Below are 25,054 nucleotides of genomic sequence, written 5' to 3' on the forward strand. Positions count from 1 at the left end.
TTGGTCATTTTTGTCATTTTAATCAAATGTTAAAAAAACAAGAGTGACACTGGTTTGGAGTAAATAACACAAACAATGAATGCATTTTATAATGTTACATTTGTATCAATAAGAGTCAAGCACAGGATACTCTGATGTGGATGGAGGGGGCCCATATTCAATTCTGTTTCGGACCCCATAAAGGCTTGGGCCGGCACTGCTTGCTGCCACGTGTGTCGGATGGACACGTAGATCAAGGGCTCACACACACATAACAGTATAATTAACTAATTCAGAGATTATCTAAAGGAGTGCTTCTCAAACTTTGTTTTGGAGCCCGAGAAGTGCCACTGCACGACACTACTCATGAAGGGCCCCCCAATTAAAGGGGTTTAGATGTCACGATGTACCCGAGGGGTCCCCCCTCTTCTTTGGGGCCCCATGCATTTACCTGGTATGTCTGTCCTATCAGTGCACCCCTGCTTATATGGATTTCATTTCTAGGACTAAAGTTTGGATTCCTGTCAGAGGTTTGATCGAAACATTTCTTATGTAATATAAGTGAGGTTGCAAAGGTGGTTTCAATCATGGGGCTCAGAAAGTGGTGTCAAACATCAATGTGTGCTTTTCAAACCTCGAGATGACAAAATTCTCAAACATTCACACTGAGTTTGTTTGTATTTAATGAAAATAGACTCAAATCAGTTCTCAAATTAGTAAGCGCAGCTCTACAGAGAGAAGTTAAATCTTAATATGACTGTGCACATCTTAATAGATTACAGATCATGTGTAAAAATGCACACTATGATTGTTAACTGACTTAGTTCAGGGTGAGTGTCAAGAAAGACTTCTTTCTCTACTTTTTTAGCAGCAGGTTTCTGAACGTGGCACCAGCTTCAGCTTGATTGGTCGCTTTGGCATAAGCAGCAACTGCATGTCCATCTCGAGTGGAATCTGGCCATGGATTTGAAGAGAAACAAAGTGTTAACAAAACCCAGCTTTGACATTTCAGATGATACAACTGGCAACATCACAGACCAACGACGTAGACACTTAAACTCTTAATATATAATTAGTAACAACAATATTGTCAGTGAATTTTCATCTTTGTGCTTTTAAAGATACATGGCCTGTTACGCCTCTCCTCACGGTAGTCGGGAGTGAGATTTGACTGTGATTACTCAGAAAGGTGCCTAAAGTTGAAGATGTGTGGTCTCACCTCAGTCTCCTCACACACAGAGAAGCTGAACCTCTGGAGGATCGTCACAGCTGCAAGTTTCATCGACATCAGAGCAAATCGCATTCCAATGCAGTTTCTTGGACCTGCCCCGAAAGGCAAATATGTGTAGGGGTCAATATTCTGCTTGTTTTCCTTGCTGAACCTAAGGGCACACACACACACATACAGACAATGTCAATCAACATTTAAAAAAAAAAAAGGGTAATTTATTTTACTGGCTGTTTTAGTGTTTTAAATGTATTACAGTACCTCTCAGGTTTGAATTCCTCTGGTTCGGGCCAGGAGTCAGGGTCACGGTGCAGAATCCATGCAGGGACAGAGATAACCATTCCTTTTGGAATCTCAAGACCATTTATCTCCACAGTTGCCTTGGCCACACGCTCCACGCTTACAACGATGGGGTACAATCGAAGAGACTCATTGATGACACTGTCTAGATATTCCATTTGCATCAGGGCCTGGTACTCAACAGGAGCCTACACACATGCACATGACACTATCATTGACTGAATGTACTCAACCATCAACAACCAATGTCTCATCTTTGACATTAGGAGCCACTGAATCAATACACTGATGGTCAACAAGCTGCTGATAGCGCCTGTAAAATTATAATATCTGTCAACTGCAGTGATGGGATGAGAAATTGAAAAAAGGTTAGTGCACTCTTGGTAAACTTATATGGACATCCTGGGTGTGTGTGTGTTTAGTGGTCACATCTTCAGGTTTAAGTTATGATTAATTTTATATCGCATATTTTTTTATTTTTTTTAAACAGGGTAGGGATAATTGGGCAAAAGTCACAAAATAGTCACACATTCAATCCAATTTTAAAAAAGAGACAACAATTTCATCAGATTGTCTATTGGTTGAGTTGAAAAAAAAAAGGATATAAGACACTCTATATTGCAACTTTTTATATCCTCTGTATATACGTTATGGAGAAACGCGGCCTTAATGCTCTGCATCCTTCTCAGAGTTATTGGTCATTTTAGCAAAGAGACAAAAAAAGGGTCATATTTTCTATGTTACTTCACAACCAAAACTAAACTGGCCAAAGAAATTGCACTTTTATGAAGGCTACAACTTTTACCCTGTTGGCAGCTTGTATGTCAAAGGTGTAGTGTGTAAAATTTAAAAAACATTTTTGGTGAAGTTGCATGAGTCAGCTGAACATCGCTCACTTCCAAGTGTGTTGGAGAACCTGTGTCACCTTCAGTTACCAACAAAGCTCAAGAGATGTTTAGTTTGTCCACTGTGGGCCGCTGTTCAAACATGGTGGTCCAAAATGGCGGCCTAAATAGAGCCGACGAGGCTGTTGATATACAGTTAAAGTAAAATGCTCATTCTGGGGCCTCCATCTTGTACCTTCTCTGTGGTCTTCCTCTTTTCCTCCTCTCTGACAGCTCTATCCTTAACATCCTCCTCTGCACGTGACCAAACCATCGAAACCTTGTCTCTGTTGTTTTATTTCCAAACCGTTCAACCACCGAGCTGTCCCTGAAATATGCTCATTTCTAATCCTGTCCATCCTGGTCACCTGGCATCTTCAGCTCTGCCTAGACATAGAGTACATCATAGCAGGTGTCACTACCGTTTTTGTAGACCTTCTCTTTCACTTTTGCTGCTATCCTTCCATCACACGTCGCCCCTGACACTCGTCTCCACCCTGCCGGCATGCTCAACATGACTTCTCTTGTGCACTGTCCAAATATACACGAATATATGGAATTGTTTCTGAATTTTTAATATAAAATTAATTATTGCAATTTTGATTTCTGCCAAATGAAAATGATTCCATCTAAATTCTACACACTGGACCTTGAAGCTAAGATTCAAATGTCTATATCTTTTTAATTAAACTCTCATTGAGGAAGAAAAACTTTAATTTTTCGATGTGAATGAGGTCAGTCACTGAGAAAGATACTTATCTAAAGTAACTAAGTCTAGAATTTGGGTTTTTAACACACTTTGGCTCTCTCTGCAGGTTGCAATTGTTTAAGGATTTATAATGCATCATCAAATTCATCAGATTAGCTCATTGTGGAAATGTTCTGCTTAAAAATGACAGAAGTGACTCGGATAATTCCCTGCTACACCTCATATTCTGTCCTCTCTACTGACCTACCTTGTTAGGGAAGGTGGAGTCAATCTCCTCCTGCAGCTTTTTCATGACATGAGGGTTTCTTGCCAGATTATAAGCCAGGAAAGTCAGTGCGCTGCTGGTTGTTTCGTACCCAGCGAAGATTAGAATCATGGCTTGGGAAAGAATCTCATGATCAGTTAAACCTGGCAAAGTAGCAAGAGTTGTGGTTCAGAACAGGTTTACTTTGTGTGCGTGGACTAATCATGAAGCTGTGTGTGTGTGTGTGTGTGTGTGTGTTTATCACCTTTATTCTTCTCGACTGTGCTGTTTTTCTGGGAGTCCATCATCAACTGAAGGAAATCCACTCGATTCTGAGAGTAGACATCTATTAGAAGTTTGATTCTACCTCTGAATCTGCTGTTACATTCATGTTCATACAAACATATCTACATACAGCTTGTTTGCCCGTCTCTCTATCATTCTTGATCTTCTGCAGTACATTGTCAAAAAAGGCCGTGACAGAGGAAGGGAAAAAGCCGAGCTCCATCTTTTGAAATATCGGGCCCATGAAGGGGAAGAAGACTGGAGACAAAAAGAAACCAAACACATCATTTTGTTTAGCAGGCAATCATACAATCAAATTACAATTGTTCCAAATAAAAAATGTGTACTCAGAGTGAGGAAGAGAGGGCTGAATAAGTCAAACTTCAGCATCTTCTTGATGTTCGCGACAAATGGGTCAGAGGGGTTGTTGAGCGAGTCTATGTCTACACTGAATGCTGTGCTGGTTACTGTATCCATACTGTAGGGTCCAAATAACCTAAAGAACACACACATGTCAGGTATTCTTATCCTTTTAGGTAAATGAAAAAATGTTCTGACTGGTTCATTGTTCTTACTCCTTCAGGTCCAGGGGCTCATCCTTGTCCGCCGCCTTTTGCATGTTGGTGATCAGGTTGGCAGAGTTTCGCTTAATTATGTCAAACATCTGTGGCACAAAGTAACAGATCAGATACTGTACAGACACAAAGTTCCTGTAGGGCTTCTTCTGGATAGGTTTAGGGTCTGTGATCCCAATAACCAGGTTAGAGGATATGTGAAGGGTCACAATGAGGAAATGGGTAATAATCGTATTTTCTGAAAAACAGAACACAGCGGCATGACCGCAACTGGACCCAAAGATGTTAGGAACGTGTCTAAACTGAGGATGTGTCCCTATAGCTTCCGTTTGGCAGCTCGACTCAAAAAAGGTACAGATTTTTTGTTGACTTTATGACAGCTCATATGTACACATGCTGCATAACACAACTTCAAATTAGACTTTGCTTCATTTTAAAGCATCACAAACCAGGCCACTGAACGACTGCTCTAATGAGAATCTGGTTAAAATGAAAAAAACTAATGGAACAAAAGCCAGCGGATCAGTGAACACTTCACCTCTTTCAATCTCCCTGAGGTAAAGAAGGGAGAGAGGACACCACGGATTTTCTTCCACTGCTCATCTTCAGCGATGGACACAGCGTCGTACAGGGCCCCGTTCAGATATAAGTTCTGAAATCGAGGATCAGAAATGTCTTCAAACAACCACAACGAGGGCTCCGCTAGGATCATGTGTAATATAGAGGTAACTTACTCTGCGGTTGGTGAACAGAGTGTAACAATGTTTTACCAGGATGGTTTTTATCATGGCAGGATCTGTGATACACAGCACAGGCTTACGGCCATCGTAAAGTCTAAACACCAGAAGACAAAATATGAAGAGAAAAAATTTATGTTATGGAACATGTACATTCAGACAACAAACACACTTACCCCCACGTTTTCCCATATTTCTTGAAGCATTCCTCATCAAACTGAACAAGACCCTAAATAAAATGAGAGAAAGGGAATAATCAACAACAATATACAAAAGTAATGAGAATAGGAATCAAATTTCACAGAAACATGAACAAAGTCCAAAATGGTGGACTTCCTGTTAGGCGTGGCCAAAAACTCCACCGTACTTTTCTGCACGACTTGGCCTGATACACCTTCCCACCGAGTTTCATACACCTAGCTCATTCCTGCACATACAGTACATGCTATTCCTGTAAAAACATACTTTTGGCTCCTAAGTAACACTCTTTTTATACAGAGACCCAGAACTAATGTCAGATTGCAATTTGTGCAGGTGCACACCAAGTTTAAAAGTCCAACTACTGTGCGATTGGCCAGATATGTTGTCATTCCCTATAAAGACTTCCCAGGAGTTCAAGAAGCTGTGCACTTAAGTTCCCCGTGTAGTATGAACAAAAAATAACAAATTCCTCTCTTCTTGCGGAGTATGTACAGGCCTTTAACTGCTAAAGACTTGAGATGAATTAACTGTGGAGCTACCAGGAACCTATTAACCTCCAGCGCCGCCATATTCCAGCAATGCCATCTACCCGAAGTGTCCAGAAGTGCCAGGTGTTCAGTGCTCCAGGTGAAGAAGACCCCTGAAACACGACCACCACTGAACGAGACAAGTTGAAATGTCAAGACATGAGCCAAGAAATATCTGAAGACAGATTTTTCAAAGGTTTTATGGACAGATGTAATGAGACTCTTGATGGACCAGATGGTTGAGTCTGCGGATGCATCACTAGAGCTCCACTTTGAGTCAGGCTAGTTGGACCTTTTTCCAGATTGAAGTACTTTCTAATCACCCTCCCTCATTTATCTAAAATAAAGCTTTGTGACCATTAAACAGCAATAAGATAAAGCGTTTAAAACACAATTGATTCCTACATTACTACTCAGGGACCATTTGTACCTCTGAAATCTTGACTTGACTATCAAACATTTCAGTATTTCCTACTGAAAAACTATTCTTTTATCTATGATCTGGAGTTACCACTCAAGTTGTCTTTATGACCATCCCAGATTATGCAACTATTTGCAGATACTATTTGAGATAAACTCTCTAATGATTGTGAGAGTCTAAAGGACAATCTAGTCATTTTAAAGGGTGCAGTTTGTGTTGCTGTCAAAACATTTTCCATACAGACATGTTTCTATTTTTTTGTCTCACTCTATTTATATCAGATAGGTAAAGACTAAATAACAGAACATTAAGATTGAGGTAAATTGGACCACATTCATTGATTATAAATGGATAATCTGATGTAGGGTTACAGTTATAAAGCTCCAACCTTTTTATAACCCATCATTGTCCCCATAAACAATATTGGTTTGGGACCAGGGACGCCCATTCGTTTAAACGTCCCATATGGCCAGTTGGCATACCTGTGGAAAAGCATATAAATACTGAGGTGGAAGACAAAAGAAAACATGTGAAGACAGTGCAAATATTCAGTACACTATTGTCGATCACTCACACAAGGATCAAAGTGACGAGAGCAACCAGGAGAGTCCACGTCTCAGCAGAGAAATAAAAGAGGTAGTCCATCTCAGCACTGTCCACCTGCTTGTTTTTGAATACAACCACAGGTCTTTAAATCCTGCTGCAAAGACCTGTTGTGTGTTACACTACACTAGGTGCAGACACAACCCATTTATCTTTCACACGCGAACATAAATCGTATGTCAATCTTATAATACAGTGCATCCAAGGCCAGCCCAGCAACAGTGTTGAAGGCAAGTGTGTGAGAGTTGAGTCAATAGCAGAATTGTCAGGTGGCAGGTAAATGATTGACACAATAAAATGATGGCATTGATGCTCTGTCACATATGACAAACACTGCACTGTCTTAAATCTTTCAGCAGAGAGAGAAAGATTTCTGGACATTTTGTTGTTGCAGATGTGTTGTGTCGAGTAGAGACCTGCACAGAGAGAGTGTTAGGCCCTTACCTACCCCAGGCAGAAAAGGTCCCACCTCCTGCAGAAGTACAGAAATACATTTCACTTGTTTATCAGATCATATCATATCAGAGCAAAAACCAAGCCATGAGGTCAAAGGAACTGCCAACAGAGTTCAGAGACAGAATTGTTGCAAGGCACAAATCTGAGGCTACGAAACAAAAGAGCACAGTGGCCTCCATAATTCTCAGATGGAAGATGTTTGGCACGACCAGGACTCCTCCAGGAGCTGGTCGCCCAGCCAAACTAAGGGCCTTAGCGAAAGAGGAGAACAAGAACCCGATTGGCACTGACTGAGCTTCAGAGATCCTGTGTGGAGATGGGACAAAGTTCCAAAAGGACAACCACCACCGTAATCCTCCACCAATATGGGCTTTATGATTAAGTGGATAGACCGAAGCATCTCCTCAGTGCAACACACATGTGAGCCCACTTAAGAGATTGCAAAAGAGCACCTGAGAGACTCTGACTGTGAGGAACAAAAGTCTCTCGTCTGATGATTGAACGTTATGTCTGGAGGAAACCAGACACTGCTCATCACCTGCCCAATATCATCCCGTCAGTGAAGCGTGGTGGTGGCAGCATCATCCTGTGAGGGTGTTTTTTAGCAGCAGAGAGTGGGAGACTGATCAGGGTTGAGGGAAAGCTGAATGGAGCAAAGTACAGAGATATTCTCAATGAAAACCTGTTCCACGGCACTCAGGACCTCAGACTGGGCAGAAGGTTCACATTCCAAAATGACAAGGACCCTAAGCACACAGTGAAGACAACAAAGGAATGGATGAGACAATTCTGTGAATGTCCTAGAGTGGCCCAGCCAGAGCCCTGACGTGAACCCTATAGAAGTTGTACGATGTCCCTTTACAGCAAATAAACTATTTATTATGTGACTAAGTGGGTTAAACACAAGTCTTTTCTAAGTTCTTACTACAACTATCGGTTTAAAAACAGGATATGGACTGATGGCCATGTCTGGGTTTCTTTGACCTGGATTTTGATGTTAGCTTAGGGCCTGAATAGTACAACCCGACCCGGCCCGTGGGTCTTTAAGACCGACCCCGACCCCCCCGCATGAATTGTCTGCCCTAACCCACAGGTCCGGTTGGATTTGTCGGGCCAGCCCAACCCGTTGAGAACTCTATGTTAGCTCATGTATTTTTTAACAAAAGTTTTAAAAAACCCAAAAAAGAATCTCTGCTCATCATCTTTTAAAACAGATGTGTACAAAAATGTACAACAGCATCTTCTAGCCTTTTAACGGGTTATTGCAGAATCAAATTCAAAACATTGCAAGTTCAAGTAAAAAAAAATTAAACGCTGCACTTATTCCTGATACTTACTGTTTTTATGCATAAACACATACATATCTGTCACGTTGGTTTTATTTTTATACACATTGAACCCATTTGGTTACAGACAGACAAACAAATGTGGCTGAAAACACAACCTTCTGGGAAGAGATTAAAAAAAATGCAGGTGGTCATTGCACCGGCAGGCAGAGGTTCAACTGACCGCACAGAGGACACACTATCACGTTTGAGGTAAAGGTCATTATTTTAAGCTCAGTGAGGGGAAAAAAAAAAGTAACAGTTTTGAATAAATAAAAAAAAAAGAAATATATGTAGGGGTTTAGATTATAATTCAAAGATTGAAAACTCTACATTTTGGACCCCAAAAGTAGCCACAGAGTGAGCACTCCTTGATCTTTTTTTGATGCTTTACAGGGTCAAAATGATTCCACTACATTAAGAATGCATTTACACTGCATGATGCAAGTGACCCAATTATTTTCCTCAAGTGTAAACCAGTGTAAATGCAGATGTCAGATATGGGTTAGGCACATTTTCAACATGGAGCAATATCCTAGATTGTTTTAGAAGATTCATTTTGTTTGAGCCTGACCACAGCCAAACACAGTTAAGTTAGTAAACTGAAGCTACTCTGACCGTCAAGAAGGTGGTTATTTTTATAGTTCTTATCTATGGTGAAGGAAAATGGGAAAAAGGTCACCGTTCCATCCAAGAGGAAGCAACTACTCACTCCATGAACACTCACACGCAGCCCTTAGAAGTTATCAGCAGCACTGATGAGCATAATAAAATTTCAGACTCGCCAACACGAAGTTATTTTTGATCGACTCTTGTTAAACTGTAACCGCTGATAACAGTTTATATAATCCAAATATCGTGGTTTGAGTTGTTGTGAAGGAAAAGAACATCCACTGTGGCTGGCTTCAACCGGTTGTGCGTTGCGTTCAGTGTGATAAATAGTTAAATCCTCTTCTAAACAGGAACACTAGGTCAATCAGCCCTTAAATTATCACTTATTTTAATGTGTTACACATGTGTTTTTAAAATGTTCACACTGTATTTCCGATTAAGCAGTTACAATACCACGCAACTGTCATGATCAAACCTGACCCAATTATCATTTCTGGATTGTTGTCGGGTCGGAAATCCATGCTCTAGCTTGTTTACTACGGTTCCAACTGTTGATGCCGTTACCCTGAATGTCCAGCTGGACCCTTTTCAAAATTCAGTTCCACATGTGGAAAAACTAATGTCTCAGTTGTCTCTCCATTTAACTAAAGTCTTTACAGTCTGTTCAGATAAAAATATATGGCCAGTGAAAGTTACTGTGAGCACATGTCAAAGATAAAAAGAGGCACGAAAGTCTCTTTCCCAAGTCTTATCCATTTGCTCTTTTCTCCTGTTCTCTTCCTTCCTCTTCCCTTTCCCTCCCGTTTCCTCTTTGACTGTGGATGGTGGTTTCACAGCATCACGATCTCTTGCTTTGAAATGTGTAACTTTGGCTCTTTTCGTCTGTCCATACCCCAGACCTTTGTGGTCTCTCTTCAGCACAGTAGGTACTGGCTGGTGAGGTCCCTCTCCCTCTGGTCCCAGTCCTGTCCCTGGTGTCCAGCCACAACGCACCATCATCTTGTAGCTGTTGCTGGACGGGGGCAGACAGTATCTGGGTGTGGTTGGAGGATGCTGCAGACTGAACTGGTGCAGAGTGGAGGAGAGGTGGGACGACAGGCTGCTGCTGTATTGGCAACAACACACACCACACCACTGAGCCGGGAGGGCGCTGGAGACACACAAATGTCAAAGGAACATTGTTAATTGTTAAGTCCTTTTCAGTCCTTTTCATATTCAGACAAAATGTTCTTAGTTGTTTTTTTTCTAGCTGTATTCTCTCCAAAATCAAAATTCCTTAAAGAAATTTAATTAATTATGCTTCGTCTGCAGTGACTTGTTATTATAAGAATAAAGCCACCTGCTACACTTTTCAGCAGTGGCGCAATAAACCATAAGAAGTTGTCATTTATAATCCATGCCAATGCACAGTTTGGCAGCAGCTAGAGCTGAGGTTTTATTTTCAAACTATCAGTAAACGCTTAAATCACCAAACCTGGGTGGATATTTTCAATACTATAGCAGCTGGTGAAAAAACCAACCATAATTATCATGTGCAGCTACCTCAGGCAACAATATAATAGTCCAGCAATAAATCCTTGCTTCATTATTATTAAACTGTTTAACAAAGGTTTTCTTTATACAAGTACTATAAATGTTAACTTTATACAATGTTTTAGTTTAAATTAAAAACAGCAACCTTCCAGCAGCTTATTTTACAGTAATTAATATTTGGATCAATGTGGTTTGAAACTACAGTATAAGAGACTTTGATACTACTCACCTGCCATCAGATGTCGTGTGTTGTTGATCACTTCTCCCATAGTTCTCAAACTCCTCAAGCACCTCATTGTGGCCAGCTGTGGAAAAGATTAGATAAAGGCGAGTTACATTTTTTACTTTTATTTTATTATTTTTGCCTTTATTTAAAAAAATACAAAATACAAAAAACTGTTTAGTTTAATTAATATGCAGCAAATACACAATACTGAATAAAAAAACAGACATAAAAGAAGAAAGCAAAAACAATTCAATAAACACCTGGAATTTTCTATTATGATGCTTTTTAGCCTGGATTAATTTTTTGGCTGTGGCATTATTTCAATATGCTTAAGCAAGGCAAACTCACAACATTTATTTTTAAAGATTCTGGGGTTAAGGACTAAACTCTGTTGGAACCAATACATGTGTGAAAAATGATGATTCATGCTCTTTCTTTCACAATTTGAGCCTGATAAATTCTGGCATTATCAGAAACCCCGGATTAAAAATGGTGCCCACAGGTGTGTACTGTAGCCACTAAGCCAAATATTAGAGTGAGTGACTTTTTTGTTTCAGGGGAGTTTACCCAAAATGGCCTTAAACACAAAAATATACAGATAATAATACTCTTAGAGAGTACAGTGAACAGTATTGGAGGCAGAGTGTGTCATAAAATGTATAGCACCACAATCACGACATTCATATTCATTTATTACAGGAGTTCCATATTAATACTAATAAATACCTTCCAGTGCCAGATCTCTGGCATCCCTGCCCTGTACGTCAACCACGCCAACCCAGGCTGCTCCATGTTCCAGCAGCAGCCTCACTGCAGCTCTTTGTCCAGACCAGCTCGCACACATCATTGCTGTCCAAAAGAAAGTATCCTGGAAAACAGAACACAAGCTCACTGAGTACAGTCAAACTCAATATTCACTGCATTTTATTTTACAATTAAAAGACACGGAGCAAAGAGTATTTTACCTGAAAGTTTATGTCGATCCCCTTCGAGAGCAGCTCTCTAAGTCCAGAAATGTCTCCTTCATGGGCACAACGCAGAAACCTGAGACCCTGAAGCTCTTCAACCCTTTCTGAGTTGCTTGTTTGTCTTGTCGTCTCTCTTCTGCCTTCGACTTCTCCACTGGTCTGTCTTTGCACTGGTGGACCAGTCTGACCCTGCTGCACTTCAGCGACCACCACTCTCCGCTTGCTTTTTCTCCTAGACTCTCTCTTCTTTCGTTTATTAACATGATTTGATGTTTTTTGTCCCTCGTCAACATCTCTCATCAAGGTTTCATAAAACTGCCTAGCCTCTTTTCCACTGAGTGCATCTTTAGTTTTAGAGTTACTCTGTTGTACAGTTTCAGAGCTGAAAAAATCCTGCTCACTAGCAGGAGTAAAGCCCAAAGTGGCCATGTAAACAATGACTGAGCAACACTGTGCGTTTTTAAATAAGGAAAATATATAATACTCTTGTTACAGCAGCATATAATGGTATTTAGTGTAAGATTATCAAGTGGTGGTGAAATTAACACAGTAAAACTATCTTACATTTACTAACATGGAATCTGTTAGCAAGTAAGCCAGCAAAATCAAGTAGCATGCTAGCTTACTTTGGTACATGATAAAACAAAAAATACCTTTATATTAAGATAAAGAGCTAAACACAGCATACAATTTGACAGAATACAACTAACATATTCTGATGTGAATAGACAAACAGCTAACAGTTAGATATGGATACGAGGTATGATCGTTAGCGTTAGCATTAGCTTCGCGTCACACGAACGACTGTCAACTAAAGATGACCTCAACATACGATTTGTTAACTTTACCACGAGTTAAACGACTGTCTTGACGAATACAAAACATAGTGGCAGAATTATATGCGTTTAAGTTGTCGATGTGTCCAACCATAGCTGTACGTCCAACACCATCGGCTGCCTTTAATGTCTTCCTGTAAAACAACAGAACGCTTTCATAACATTTCGTGTATATTGCCCCCTGTTGGACTGGATGTCTGCAAACTTTTAGGTATTACATGTATCTGTCTGAGGGAAAAAAAACATCACTCGAGCAGCTTTTAAAACATTAATTATGACCAATGTGTTTTTTTCCCCCAGGGTGCTTGCCCTTTTAACAGGCTATTGCATATTTTAAATAAATATTCCACTTTTTCAAAACTTAAAACATGTTTTTCAAGACCTTGACTTCATGTAGTTTATGTAGTATTGTTGAGATTGTACCTGTTGTGTTGTGTTGTGTAGAAACGCTATTTTTATCAAAAGCATGAATGAATTAGTGAATAAATTCAGAATTCACAGTAAATTGTTTTACTGATGAAACACTTAAAAAAACATGAAAATCAAGCACATCTTTCACACACATGCTGAGTCTAAAATTCTACTATGAGCTAAATTTTTTCCACACTTTACAAGGTTTCAAAAAAAAGACCTGCGCAAGCACCCTGTTTTCATAGATCTGTATGTCTATTGTCCCACTTGATGAAAGTGAAACTGTTTTTATTGTCTGAAGATTATTGATATATATTAATGGATGGTTATATATTGTATTATATATAATGCATCCAGTTGTTTGAATTCCTCCAACAATGCATGTTTACCTTTTATGAACACTGTTAAAAAAATACCTTACATGTTCTAGAGCGGGTACATTTTATTATGGTTGCACTGTGTTTAACAGTGAAGAGAGTTCAGACTTGAAGCTAACAGGAAACAGCACATCAGAGACCATGTGAGTCTTACAACTAAGAACACTTTGTAACACAGAAAAATCATTTCTGACACTAGTACAGCATTTTCTGCATACATTAAGTGAAGGTTTGCAAACAAAACATTCTTAAATGTAAATGTTAAACATAGTCACAGAGCCTCATCAGTTTTGATGATCTAGTGCTCATGGCAGATTAAGTCTACACAAACCAGGCCTTTGACAAATTTAAAAAAAAAAAAGACAGACAAAAATGTGAAAAGAATTTAAAAAAAAACACTTACACAAACATGCAGAGACCATCATTGAAAACCAAAGCTTCACTGGAGTTCTGAAACTACATCTATTGCGTGGTATTTACTGATGTGTCTGTTTCTGTCCCCAGTCTGTGTAAATGTCTGTCCACAGTGAGGACATGAGTACGGCCTCTCCCCTGTGTGGATCCTCATGTGGACATTCAGTTTGTCTTTACTAATAAAGCGTTTGCTGCAGCAGGTGCACGCGTACGGTTTGTCCCCCGTGTGGTACCGCTGGTGCATCTTCAGCTCCGTCATGCGTCCGTACGTCCTGCCGCACTCTGGACACTCGTAGCTGGGCCGCACGTCCATGTGTTGTCTGCTGTGCAGCCGCAGGCCACTGGATGAGCTGAAGGTCTTGTTGCACTCCGAACAGTGGAAGGGTTTCTCTCCGGTGTGGATGTGGACGTGTAACTTGAGGCTGGCGGCGGACGGGAAGCCGTTGCCGCAGATGGAGCAGAGGTGAGGTCTCTCCCCCGTGTGGATGCTCAAGTGCTTCTCCAGTTTGTTCTTGTTTAAGAAGGTTTTGCCACAGATGGGGCAGTTTGACGGCTGCTCTCCCTCGTGTACGTTCATGTGTTCCGTCAGCTCCACCAGCGTGCAGAAAGCATTATCACATCTTGTGCACGAGTATGGTCTCTCCTTTCTGAATTTCCTGTGTTTGAGACGGTGCTGTTCCAGGTCTTCCTGTACCTCAAATGTCTCCATACAACAGCTGCACTGGAACGGCCTTTCTGTAGTATGAGTTCGCAGGTGATACTTCAACGCTGTTAACTGTAGAAAGACGCTGTCACAGTGCGGACATCTGGATTCCCGCCTGTCGTGGACCAGTATGTGCCTCTTGTAGTGGGACAGCTTGATGAAATGCTTTTGGCACAATGAACAATAATACTGTTCGCTCTGGTGACTTTGCTCATGCTTCTTTAGCGCGTACTCCACCTTAAACCTCTTCCCACATGTGTTGCAGGGATAAGATTTTTCATGAATTTCCATGTGCGTCTCCAGTTCCTCTGGACTTTCAAAGGCTTCGTTACATTTTGGACACGTCCCTGTGTTTTCTTTTGCGTGACTCTCTCTGTGTTTGTTGAGGTCAGCTTGGAAGGCAAAATTCTTCTGACAATCAGGACAACTGTAAGTCTCGCCATCATCTGCTTTGCGATGGGTCACGATGTGCCTTTTCAAATGATACATTCGACCAAAGACTTTGCCGCATTCGCCGCAGATGTGGCTTAGAGGAGGAACTGACTTCTTATGTGATTTGCGGTGAATCAAATACGCAACTTTTTCCTTAAACTGTTTATCGCATGAATGACATGTGAAGTCTTCAGCAATGTGAGTTTTCCGGTGAGTTTTCAGTTCCTGCCAGGTATTTAGAATTTTCCCACATTTAGTGCAGATGTACTTGCCCAGGCCGTGCTGGTTCCTCAGGTGTCGGGTCATGTGATAAGACTGGCTGAACGTCAGAGCGCAGACTGGACAGTTGAAAGGTTTCTCCTTTGTGTGTGTCCTCATGTGTCTGGCAAGTTTGTTTGCCCCACGGAAGCGCCTGCCAACACAGATGGGACAAAAATGACCTTTCGTTTTAGTCTTAGATGGTACTTTTTCTTTCTTATTGCCACCATCTTGAGATTTAGCTTCATCAGAATCATTCTTTTCCATCTTAATATTAACTTCATGTACTGTATCCTGGGAGTCACTATTATCAGAGTTTGCTTCATTCTCAGCAACATCATCATCAGAGTCATTATTCTCATTCATGTCCATCTCTATCGCTTCATTTTCCACTTCATCACCGTGCTTGGAACTCTGTTCCTCCGTCTCAGTGGTCTCCTTTAAGTCATGTGACTTGATGTGATTTGATAACGCTTCATCGTCAGTGAATTTTTCTTGACAGTCTGGAGATGAGAGGGTTTGTGACTTGTGCACCCTCTTGTGAGTCCGTAGCTCTGCAGAGTTTCCTAAAGATTTCCCACACGTGGGGCATATGTGTTGGCCAGCACCATGCTGGTTCCTGAGGTGCCGGGTCATGTGGTACGATTGGCTGAAGGTCACAGAACAAACGGGACAGATGAACGGTTTCTCTTTTGTGTGCATCCTCATGTGTCTGGCGAGCTTGTTTGCATCTCTGAAACGCCTGCTGACACAGATCGGACAGGAGGGACCTTTGAGTTTGCTGGAAGAAATGATAAAATCTTTATCATCATTCTGAGCCTCGTTGCACATTTCCTCCTCCATTGTCTGTGATGATGATGAGGCTTCAGTGTCACCTTTATCACCTTCATCACTGGTTTTATCACAAGCCAGATTATTCTCAGCAGCACCTCTACAATTACCACCAGCATCACTATAATACTGCTTATCATTACTATAATAGTAGTTATCTTTGATTTTAGATTTACTTGTGTTTTTAATTAGAAGTGGTTTTGCTTTTACTCTTATCTCACCGCGCCGAGGTCGCCCTCTTTTGGCCTTCTTTTGAACAGGAGGGACGACATCATCTCCAATATCCACACTGACCTCGTGAAAACCAAACAGCTCAGATTCATTTAAACCTGATTCCACCTCTTTAGCAATAAGCATTGCTGCAGCCAATGTCACACCTCCCTTCTCCAGCAGTAGCCTTTCTTTGAGATGTGGGCAGTTTGTTTTCATTATAAGCTGATCCAAAATAAGTTTGTCTTTTAAGTCTCCATAGTTGCAGGGCTTCAGCAGTTCTTCTAATGCAGACACAAACTGGTCTACAGTCTCTCCAGGCATCTGAGCCCTCTGATGGAATTTAAGGCGGCACATCTGAGAGTTGAGGTCCACGCTGAAGAAACTTGTCAGCACTGAGACGGCTGTAGCATACGTGGTTCCTCTCTGGATCAGTGTTGTGAAGATTCGCTGCCCTTCCGGGCCAAGGCAGTTCTGTAGGAGCACACACTTAGTGGAGTCCACAAGCTCATTTTCACCGAGCCCTTCAAGGTAGTTTTCAAACGCTTTATGCCACTTGGGCCAAAACATGGTTGGTTTGCCTCGAACTGGTAAGAAAGGCGGAGGTGGGGACAAGATAATCAGAAGTGGCTCTGCAAGGTGCTCCAAGCAGACGCCCTGTCTCTTCACCTCCTCATCTACTTCTTCCTTTGTGTCACACATTGTTAATTTTTGTTGAGTGGGTTTCTTCACCACTAAGGCTAATTTAAATTCTTCTTCAACTCAAGTGCACAAGTCATTTAATTAAAATACCACCAACGGCTTGTGTTCAACTCCGAATGGTTTGTTCCACTTAGGCAAGAAGAAGAAAGCTACAAGAGAAGCAGAAACAGAAATTAGTCTCAGGTTAACTTATAGATGTAGTTTCTATTTGTTGCAGAAACACATCAAGTCTTGTGTGATGCTTTCAGTTGGTTTTACAAATCATGTAATGATCCCGTTAAATGTTTCATCCCCAGTCTTTTGGCATATTTCCACCAGCTCTACTCGGCACAGCACAGTTTAGGTTATGGCAAATTAGTATCATCATGACAAATTGGATCAAAAACAAATCACAATGTGCCTACAGTTGGATGGCGGTGGCGCGTTCGCTCTTTGGGACGTTTTATGGTGAGGTTTTGTTGAAGCTGCACAAATGAATGGACGTCAACGTCCAAACAAAAATACCTTCACAAACCTGATTGAGTGTATGCCCATTTTTGTTCAATCTTTAGGCTCTTTTCTATGCTGATCTATTCAGAACCATTTGTCCTCATGGACATTGTGAGACTGACGCAGATCTCCTCAAGTCCTCTGCTAAAACGAAGCCGATATGATAAATATGGCACTTTCCCACTAAAGTGCCACAGCATGCGTCGCCTCTACTTTTTTGCTTTTCCGTGAAGTTTCAAGTTAACTGAGCCAATACTAAACACTGTGTCAACAGACTGCCAGCCACTGATGGCAGTGAGTGTAAGATTCTTTTTAATGTCTTTATATATTTTTTCTTTTTTCCTTTTTATACATATGTTTCAGTTTATATTTAGACTGTACATAGACTTGCATGCCTCTTATGTTTCTATCTTGTAACATATTCTGGAGCTGCTGAACTGTGAATTTCTCTGTGAGATGAATAAAGTATAGTAGTATCTATCTATCTATCTGTAATTACTGAAAGAGTCACAAGCACGACATTCGACACAGGAATCAAACGGTACAATGCTGAATTGTAGATCAGTTAACAACAATCGAGTGATGTATATATTATAGAGTGTAGAAATGTAAATAAAAACCAGCAACAGCTATTTAAACGAGTCCTGTTGTGGGCTCAATATGTCTTTGTATGAAGTGCTTTTAATGGCTGGCTTGTATTTGCATTAGCACAGTTAACAGCTTTGTAGTACAAACGTGCTAAATGTATCATGTGTCAAACTGACATCAGTATCACTAGGCAGAAAATCGTTTCTCACATTCTAGTTAATGTTGTTAGGTTTAAGAATGTAGGTTAAGGTTATGCATTAATTGGTTAAGCTGAGTAATTCAAGTCAGTGCTATGCGTTTTTTAAGAGAGATAATAAACCAGCTGGAGTGGAGCCCCACGAAGGCCCCCTCGGCTGGTCAGGGAGTTTTAAAAAAAATGTTTTTACCGTCACTGAAATGGAATGCTCACCACACACAAGAAGACACAAACAACAGACACAAATATGTTTCCAATCGTGGGTTATGTCGGTTTGAAGAATATGTCTCCTAGCTTACACGGACAAACACATCCACACCTACGGCAACTGAAACAGGACATGTGTAGAAGCGTATGCACAAGAAATACAGAGTTTTATTTTCGTAGTAATCGATAATCGATGAGGAGCAGAGTGAAAAACTCACCAATCAAACTGGGTCATAGAAAAGTCCCGAGGTGTGGGCACCGACACGCAGAGAGACGGGGAGCGGTGTGACGCTGCTCCCGCTGCCGCTGCCGAGGAGCTGCAGCCGCGGGAAGAAGCTCACTGCAGACTCACAGACGCGCAGTCTGCAGACTGTCTGTCTGTGGGTGTTGTTGTACAACAACACTGACTTATGTTTGACTAACAATGTAAACACGAAGTGAAAAATAAATCCGCCATGCTAACAGTCATTTTACCGGACATCACAAGTTACACCCCACCGCCTGTTATACTACGCCACAGCGACGCCTTCCGACTGGGAGGCGCACGACAATGACAGGGGGTTCACAATTAGTTAGTGGAAAATAAAATAAAATAAAATAAAATAAAATAAAATAAAATAAAATAAAATAAAATAAAATAAAATAAAATAAAATAAAATAAAATAAAATAAAATAAAATAAAATAAAATAAAATAAAATAAAATAAAATAAAATAAAATAAAATAAAATATGATTTCCCTCCCATTGATAAAACATTTTATTTCAATATCTAAAAACCTATGTATTTAATATGATGTATTGTCCAGAATCAGGAATACTTTTACACACATAAAATAGTATTTTATGTGTGTATACAGTATATTGACATTTTATTCCATGTAAAGCAAAATGTGATATATGTTGGTGCTGAGACATCACAATTTGCTCTTTGTTTCTATCCATCCATCTGTACTGCTTCCCTCTTTTATTTGATTATTTATTTATTATTTGTCTTGTGACTTGTTTGCAGAGCTGCTGTCGGATTTACTGATTTTGCAGATGATACATGAATGATGATATATTAATAAATAAAAGAAAGTTTGATGCCCAAAATGTTCTTATTCCCTAGAGAAGACGGACTCACCTGCTGTATTAACCTGCCAATTTATATGCTGGATGTTTAAACCTGAGTCCACCTCTGACTGTAAGACATAACATTTATGACAGAGGACATTTATGGGCAGAAAAAAGCACTTTATTCCCTTTTAAATACTTTTTCCATCCGATCTGACTCATTCCTGCACTGCATGGCAGTTTGCAAGATAGTATTATTATCTATGATGTAATTAATAACTTCCTATGACCTTCTGGAAAATTTCAGGGAAGAATACAATAGCTGTTTTCACACACTGAGCTAAAAGAGGTTTTATTTTTTTTAGCTCGAGTGTGATGTTCAGAGTTTTTTTCAGGCATTTTCAGACTCATCTTTAATTCAAGTACTGTAATGTAGTGGTTGATGCAGACAGACATGTTCACAGTACCAGAACTAAAATGGACCACACAGACACACTGTTAAACAATGACCATTTATTCACACGCTGTATGAGACTCAAAACAAGCGTGACAGGGTGAGGGGGGGTGGGTGGCGGTTCGCTGACCGTCTGTGTGAGTAGTTGGGTGGAGAATCTTAAAACATACATGAGCAAAAACGTAAGGAGGATTTTTGTTTGCACTTGAGAGAAGGTTCAAAGTACATCCAGTCTGTGTCAGGCTGACGTCTGGAGGTGAGGCCAGAGTTCAGAGACGGGGTGTTTGTCCTCTATTCTTCTTCCACACTTGTTCACTGAAGCTTACGTTTATGGTGCTTGTGAAAGTATTCCAACTCTGTCTCCTCCTTTCCCCTGTTAATCCACCAGTGCATTTGCCAACTCTCTCCAGTGCTGTTTCACTATTTGCTTTGAATTACACAGACCTGGCTGAACTACTGTACATATAAGAGCACACAAGTAAAAATGGTTTCCCTGTACAAAATCCATCTTAAAAATACAAACACACGTACAATGGCACCACTTTGCTTAGCAGTGTTAAACAGAGACATATGATCCATGTGGGGGGAGGGGGGGAGGGCATACACGCGTGTGTCACACTCAAACAAGCACACAAACTTATCCAAAATTAAACTTCAGCAGAATAATTTTGAAATGTGCAGAGGTTAAAACCAAACATAACCCACGCGTGTGTGTGGGGGGATACGGTATAAGGTGCACTGACGACAGGCAGTAGACGGTAAAAAAAAAAAAATCACATGTCGCTCTCAGAAACCACACAACACTCTCACTGAGAATGCTTTAAGTGCTGAAGAATCCTCACCCAACCCCTCCATCTGTTATCAAATATGATGATTACTGATGATTCTCTCTTCTCCTCTGTGTGGTGGTCTTTTAAAGCTGACAGCGTTCGTGTCTGGTACGTGACTCTGTCCATAAAAGCTTCTCCCCGCATTTAATAATTCTTCCCAGCCTTAAAAAGTTCATCTCTTCCCTGCAGGAAGAAAACCGCACCGGGGTGCATCAAAGAATGCCTGTGTATTTGTGCAATCATGTGTACATACAGTAAAGAGAGAAGAGGCTTTGTGCAGGAATGTTCAACCAGTTCAGGGCTGAACGCTCTCCTCAACATTTGACACAAACGGCTTCGTCTCTCGTAGGAGAGTCTCTGAACAGGCATGAGTGTCCTCTGTGGTGTGACTGTGCGTGGACATGAAAACAGTAACTGTGTAGGTAAGCACAGTGACAGAGGCGTAAAAGAGTAGGAGAGCAACACACTGCGACGATGCTAGTTAACGAGGGGAGAAGACAAGTGAGAAGTGTACGTTTAGTTCTTTCCGTCCGTCCAAAGTGTCCTCGTCTTGTCCTCCCATCTCCTCTGAAGGCGTCAACCCTTTCTGCTCCAGAACAAACACACATGACCCCCCCCCCTCCTTCGTTTTGTGTATCGTTTTTGTGTGTGTGTGTATCACTTTTGTGCAGAATTACTCTCTATAGTCAAACAAATGAGGAGAATCCCGTCACCGGGGTACGTGATCCCGGTGGGTTGGTGTTGGGGTTCACGTGTGTAAGCGCAGGCTGCCCCGTCGGTGTGTACGCTCCGCCTGTGCTGTGCTGGGTCACCACGGTCTGGTAGTATGGCTCCGGGTCTGCGGCGGCACATTCCTCGTAGCCAAAAGGGGCGGTGATGCCTTTCAGGCCCTTGGGCTGCCGTTTCCAGGAGTTGTAGTAAGTGGGGTCACTCATGTAGTGGTTGACGAAAGAGTGCTTCGGCTGCTCGTCCTCATAATCGCTGTCTGTTACCTGGACACACACACAGATCAGGAAATCAATGAGACAAATACTGACTGTTTCGACGCTGCACCATATTTAATATCTGTCATTTTATTTGAGTGTCCACATTAATCTAAATGTGACAAACATTATTGACTGCTAACAATCCAATCATAGTCCCGTGATGTTACACTGCTCATGTGGATTCACATTCACAAATCTGAAAACACTGCTCACATCAGACGAAACGACTCAGTGTCTGTCACTCAGGCAGCAGTGAATCGGTGAATGGAGGAATGATTTTGAGAAACCCAACAGAGGTTCTGTGTTAAAATAAGGCGAGCATCACATCAGTGGCTGGCGCAGTCCCAGCACGACTCAACTCTGCACCGATACTAAACGTGACACACTGCCGGTCACTGATTGGCAGAGCGTGTCGTCACGGGAAGAAGTCATGAGTGCGACGTCCCACACAAGGATCAAACCGAACAATGCCTAACTGTAGATTAGCTAAAAAGACTTAAAAATCCTGGAAACATGCGTTAATCTCCAACATTTTGCATAGCAAATGTCTAAAATCTCAATATTTAACAGAGGAGTCTGGTGTATTTAGCGACAGCACTGCTGAAAGCCGGCGATCGTGAGTCGAATCACAACACGTTCGGCCGTATTTCAGTTCAGTGTGCAGTATAACATGACGTTGAAGAGGTACTATATAGTAATGATACCTAACTGAGTAGTTGTGCTGGAACTGTAACATGGAAAAGCACCATAAGTAATATTTTATTATTAAGTTGATCCAGATTGGATATCAAACATGGGTCAGACTTTCACTGCAGATGTTTCATTAGACTTTTACACACCGAATAGCATTGTAAACACATGTTTACACTTTAAATGTCAGTGATTGTAAAGCTGAAATGAGTAACTTCTTGATTTCTCTGTTTGGTCTTTGTGAACACAAACAATCGAACGTACGTCATGTGAAAAGAGGCTCTATCAAGCAGTACTATCAGACCTGACTGAGGGAGCAAATGGTTTAGTGAAGGCAAGAAGAGATGGATTGATGGATGGATGGATGGATGGATGGATGATAGAAAGAGAGATAGATACCTCTGACTCTGAGACCTCAGTGGGTTTCTCTGTGAGTGTGGTGCTCTCAGTGAGAACAGCTCCATTATAGTTGTTACAGATGTCCTCATCAGAGTAATGAAGGCCACCGGGACTAGGCCTGGGGGGAGATCTACACACACACACACACACACACATTAAGTCTGGTATTAATGTTGTATTTTGATGAAATCTACAAGTATGCATTTTTCTGTGTGCTCACCTGGTCCCATTCTTTTTCAGGAAGGAGTTCTTGGTGTTGATCGTCCTGCTGTTGAGCTCCAGAGCAGTGAATCCTCCGTTGTCCAGAGTTACAGACTCCTCCACCGTAGACACGTGCTTCCCTGGACAGGTACAGAAATAAAAAAAGGAATCAGATGATGTGGGTTCAGATAAACTAAAAACAAAAGCACTTGGGTCAGATGTGTGGAATAGCAGCTAAGATAATTCATCATCTTTTCGTTTGTGATGTGACTCTGTCTCCTTTTGTGTGCACAACCTCAGATTATCAGCTGTTCAGATGTGACCTGCTATGATTGTCTGGTTTGGTGAAGCAGTGAATCTTGTGTGAACAGAGCTTTAATTAAAATATGTTATGTACAGTGTGTGAAAATGAAACTCCGTATTAGTACTTTTACTTATTCACGAATAACATATCTATAAATTGTCAATTACTTTTTTAAAGTCTTGATGAAGTCTCAGAACAACTGACGTCATTTTTAGTGAAGTTACTTTCCAGCGCAGATCTATTGTCTTAGTTTAATACAAATTACTTTTGCATGTAAAATGTCCCGGCACAGCAAACATAAAAACTTAATCAGAAAACTATACAAACCACCCTGAAGCTGTGCTGACATGACAGTGGAGCTGCAGCGAGGCCATTTAATGTCGATGCTCCAGGACTGGGTTTGGCCTAAATCGTCATGGTGAGGTAACAAAGCTGAGCTTGTTTTTCTCTCAAATGACACTTTACACTTGTTCTTAAGGAACAAGGCTGCCGGAGGCTATTTCACTCGATATAAAAATACAAGTGAGCTGCTGCATTATTCAGATATAAGCTGTGTCACGGTGTACAAGTGAAGTCTGTTGTAATGAGACAGTGGACGCTTCAAGACATTGTTGTATGACAATGTTGCGCCACAACTGAAAGAAGAGCCACAAATAACATTAGACGGGCTGGATACAATAATCAATTCTCTGAGTAATGACTTTTTTTTATCTTTATATAAATGCGCCTCTATTTTATGTAACCTTTATTTATACAGGTTATCCCACTGAGACACGGGGTCTAATTTTCAAGACTGCAATGGTGTGTGAGGGGCCTACAGCCTGTAATGAACCATGATCGACGGCATCCAACAAGAGAAGAGATTGAGTAGAGGCGTTCATGTAAGTGATATCTCCATAATCAAGAAGAGGCAAGAAGGTGGCAGCAACAAATACACTGGACAGAGCAAAAATTATTGACAACATTCTTCCCTCACATTTGATTAAACCAAACAACGAATCAATGACCCCAGACCCTCAACACATGAATCGATGACGAAAATATAGTTACAGTTATAAACAGTATAACTGCACCATGTGAGACTTTGGAAGTTGTGTGAATAAGTGTGTGTGGCTTCTGCCTCATTGAGTCTATTCCTGTCGTGGTGCTAACACTGACAGCTGTCTGCAGATATCAGGCTGAAGTCAACACAGTCTCTGCAAAGGCTAAGTCACTGGCCGTGTCTCAATTGTCGGCTGTTCACTCAGGAGGAGACGGAAGTGAGACGGTCTAGCCCACACAACACACAGGGTTTCTTTTCCTATTAAATCTGAAAGGCTGTACACCAAGAGGCTAAACGCTGCCCTCTACAGTTCAAAGTGCTGAATCACAGTTCTCCTGCCCCTCGAAGTCTGACTGTTGATTTAAGCTCTAATCAGCCAAAACATCCCAAACATCTGGTATATTCACACATATTTGATCTAAAATAAACATATCTAAAATATATTTTATGTTTAAACACAGTTGTAGAAGTAATGGTAGTAGAATGAAGTGATTTTTGTGTTGAACCAGTTTGGTAAATTCTTCTGGGACTTCACATGATCTAGACCCTGGAATGAGACACGGCTACTGAATTGGAACAAGAATTCATTTTGATGAAAGTGTTGCTGCTGTTAATATTAATATTCTTT

The 25,054-nt window shown here is 41.0% G+C and overlaps 4 protein-coding genes across 7 annotated transcripts in view; all 4 read right to left on the minus strand.

Moving 5' to 3' along the window:
* Window positions 1-645: 645 nt before the first annotated feature.
* LOC131466817 (cytochrome P450 3A30-like) lies at window positions 646-6,943 on the minus strand. 2 transcript variants are annotated; one of them, XM_058640302.1, is made up of 13 exons: window positions 6,665-6,943; window positions 6,479-6,572; window positions 5,118-5,170; window positions 4,939-5,038; window positions 4,743-4,856; window positions 4,205-4,293; window positions 3,977-4,125; window positions 3,760-3,887; window positions 3,610-3,676; window positions 3,348-3,508; window positions 1,469-1,695; window positions 1,199-1,361; window positions 646-933 (listed from the first exon to the last, which is right to left on the minus strand). In XM_058640302.1, exons 1-13 carry the CDS (start codon window positions 6,733-6,735, stop codon window positions 844-846), a joined length of 1,506 nt encoding a protein of 501 aa, XP_058496285.1. In that variant the 5' UTR covers window positions 6,736-6,943; the 3' UTR covers window positions 646-843. The 2 variants fall into 2 exon arrangements, with proteins under 2 accessions (XP_058496285.1, XP_058496286.1); XM_058640303.1 differs by lacking the exons at window positions 4,743-4,856; window positions 4,939-5,038; window positions 5,118-5,170 and having other exon boundaries at window positions 6,665-6,936.
* Window positions 6,944-8,510: 1,567 nt separating this feature from the next.
* Window positions 8,511-12,722, minus strand: gpank1 (G patch domain and ankyrin repeats 1). The gene is made up of 4 exons (XM_058639493.1): window positions 11,811-12,722; window positions 11,572-11,713; window positions 10,849-10,924; window positions 8,511-10,236 (listed from the first exon to the last, which is right to left on the minus strand). Exons 1-4 carry the CDS (start codon window positions 12,240-12,242, stop codon window positions 9,795-9,797), a joined length of 1,092 nt encoding a protein of 363 aa, XP_058495476.1. The 5' UTR covers window positions 12,243-12,722; the 3' UTR covers window positions 8,511-9,794.
* Window positions 12,723-13,484: 762 nt separating this feature from the next.
* On the minus strand, window positions 13,485-18,959 carry LOC131467569 (zinc finger protein 271-like). Of its 2 annotated transcripts, none has more exons than XM_058641556.1 (2): window positions 18,686-18,959; window positions 13,485-17,136 (listed from the first exon to the last, which is right to left on the minus strand). In XM_058641556.1, the coding sequence occupies exon 2, from the start codon at window positions 16,985-16,987 to the stop codon at window positions 13,877-13,879; it is 3,111 nt and encodes a 1,036-aa protein (XP_058497539.1). In that variant the 5' UTR covers window positions 16,988-17,136; window positions 18,686-18,959; the 3' UTR covers window positions 13,485-13,876. The 2 variants fall into 2 exon arrangements, with proteins under 2 accessions (XP_058497539.1, XP_058497540.1); XM_058641557.1 differs by lacking the exon at window positions 18,686-18,959 and adding an exon at window positions 18,474-18,597.
* A 1,716-nt stretch (window positions 18,960-20,675) lies between these two features.
* Window positions 20,676-25,054, minus strand: part of LOC131466990 (protein sidekick-1-like) — a 267,384-nt gene continuing 263,005 nt past the window's right edge. For both annotated transcript variants that reach the window (XM_058640648.1, XM_058640647.1), the window contains 3 exons: window positions 23,100-23,220; window positions 22,880-23,009; window positions 20,676-21,796 (listed from right to left, as the gene is read on the minus strand). In XM_058640648.1, the coding sequence (XP_058496631.1) occupies window positions 21,491-21,796; window positions 22,880-23,009; window positions 23,100-23,220 (557 nt within the window). In that variant the 3' untranslated portion in view covers window positions 20,676-21,490. The remainder of the gene's footprint in view (window positions 21,797-22,879; window positions 23,010-23,099; window positions 23,221-25,054) is intronic.

This window comes from Solea solea, chromosome 10, assembly GCF_958295425.1.
Source record: "Solea solea chromosome 10, fSolSol10.1, whole genome shotgun sequence".
NCBI classification, from domain to species: Eukaryota; Metazoa; Chordata; class Actinopteri; order Pleuronectiformes; family Soleidae; genus Solea; species Solea solea.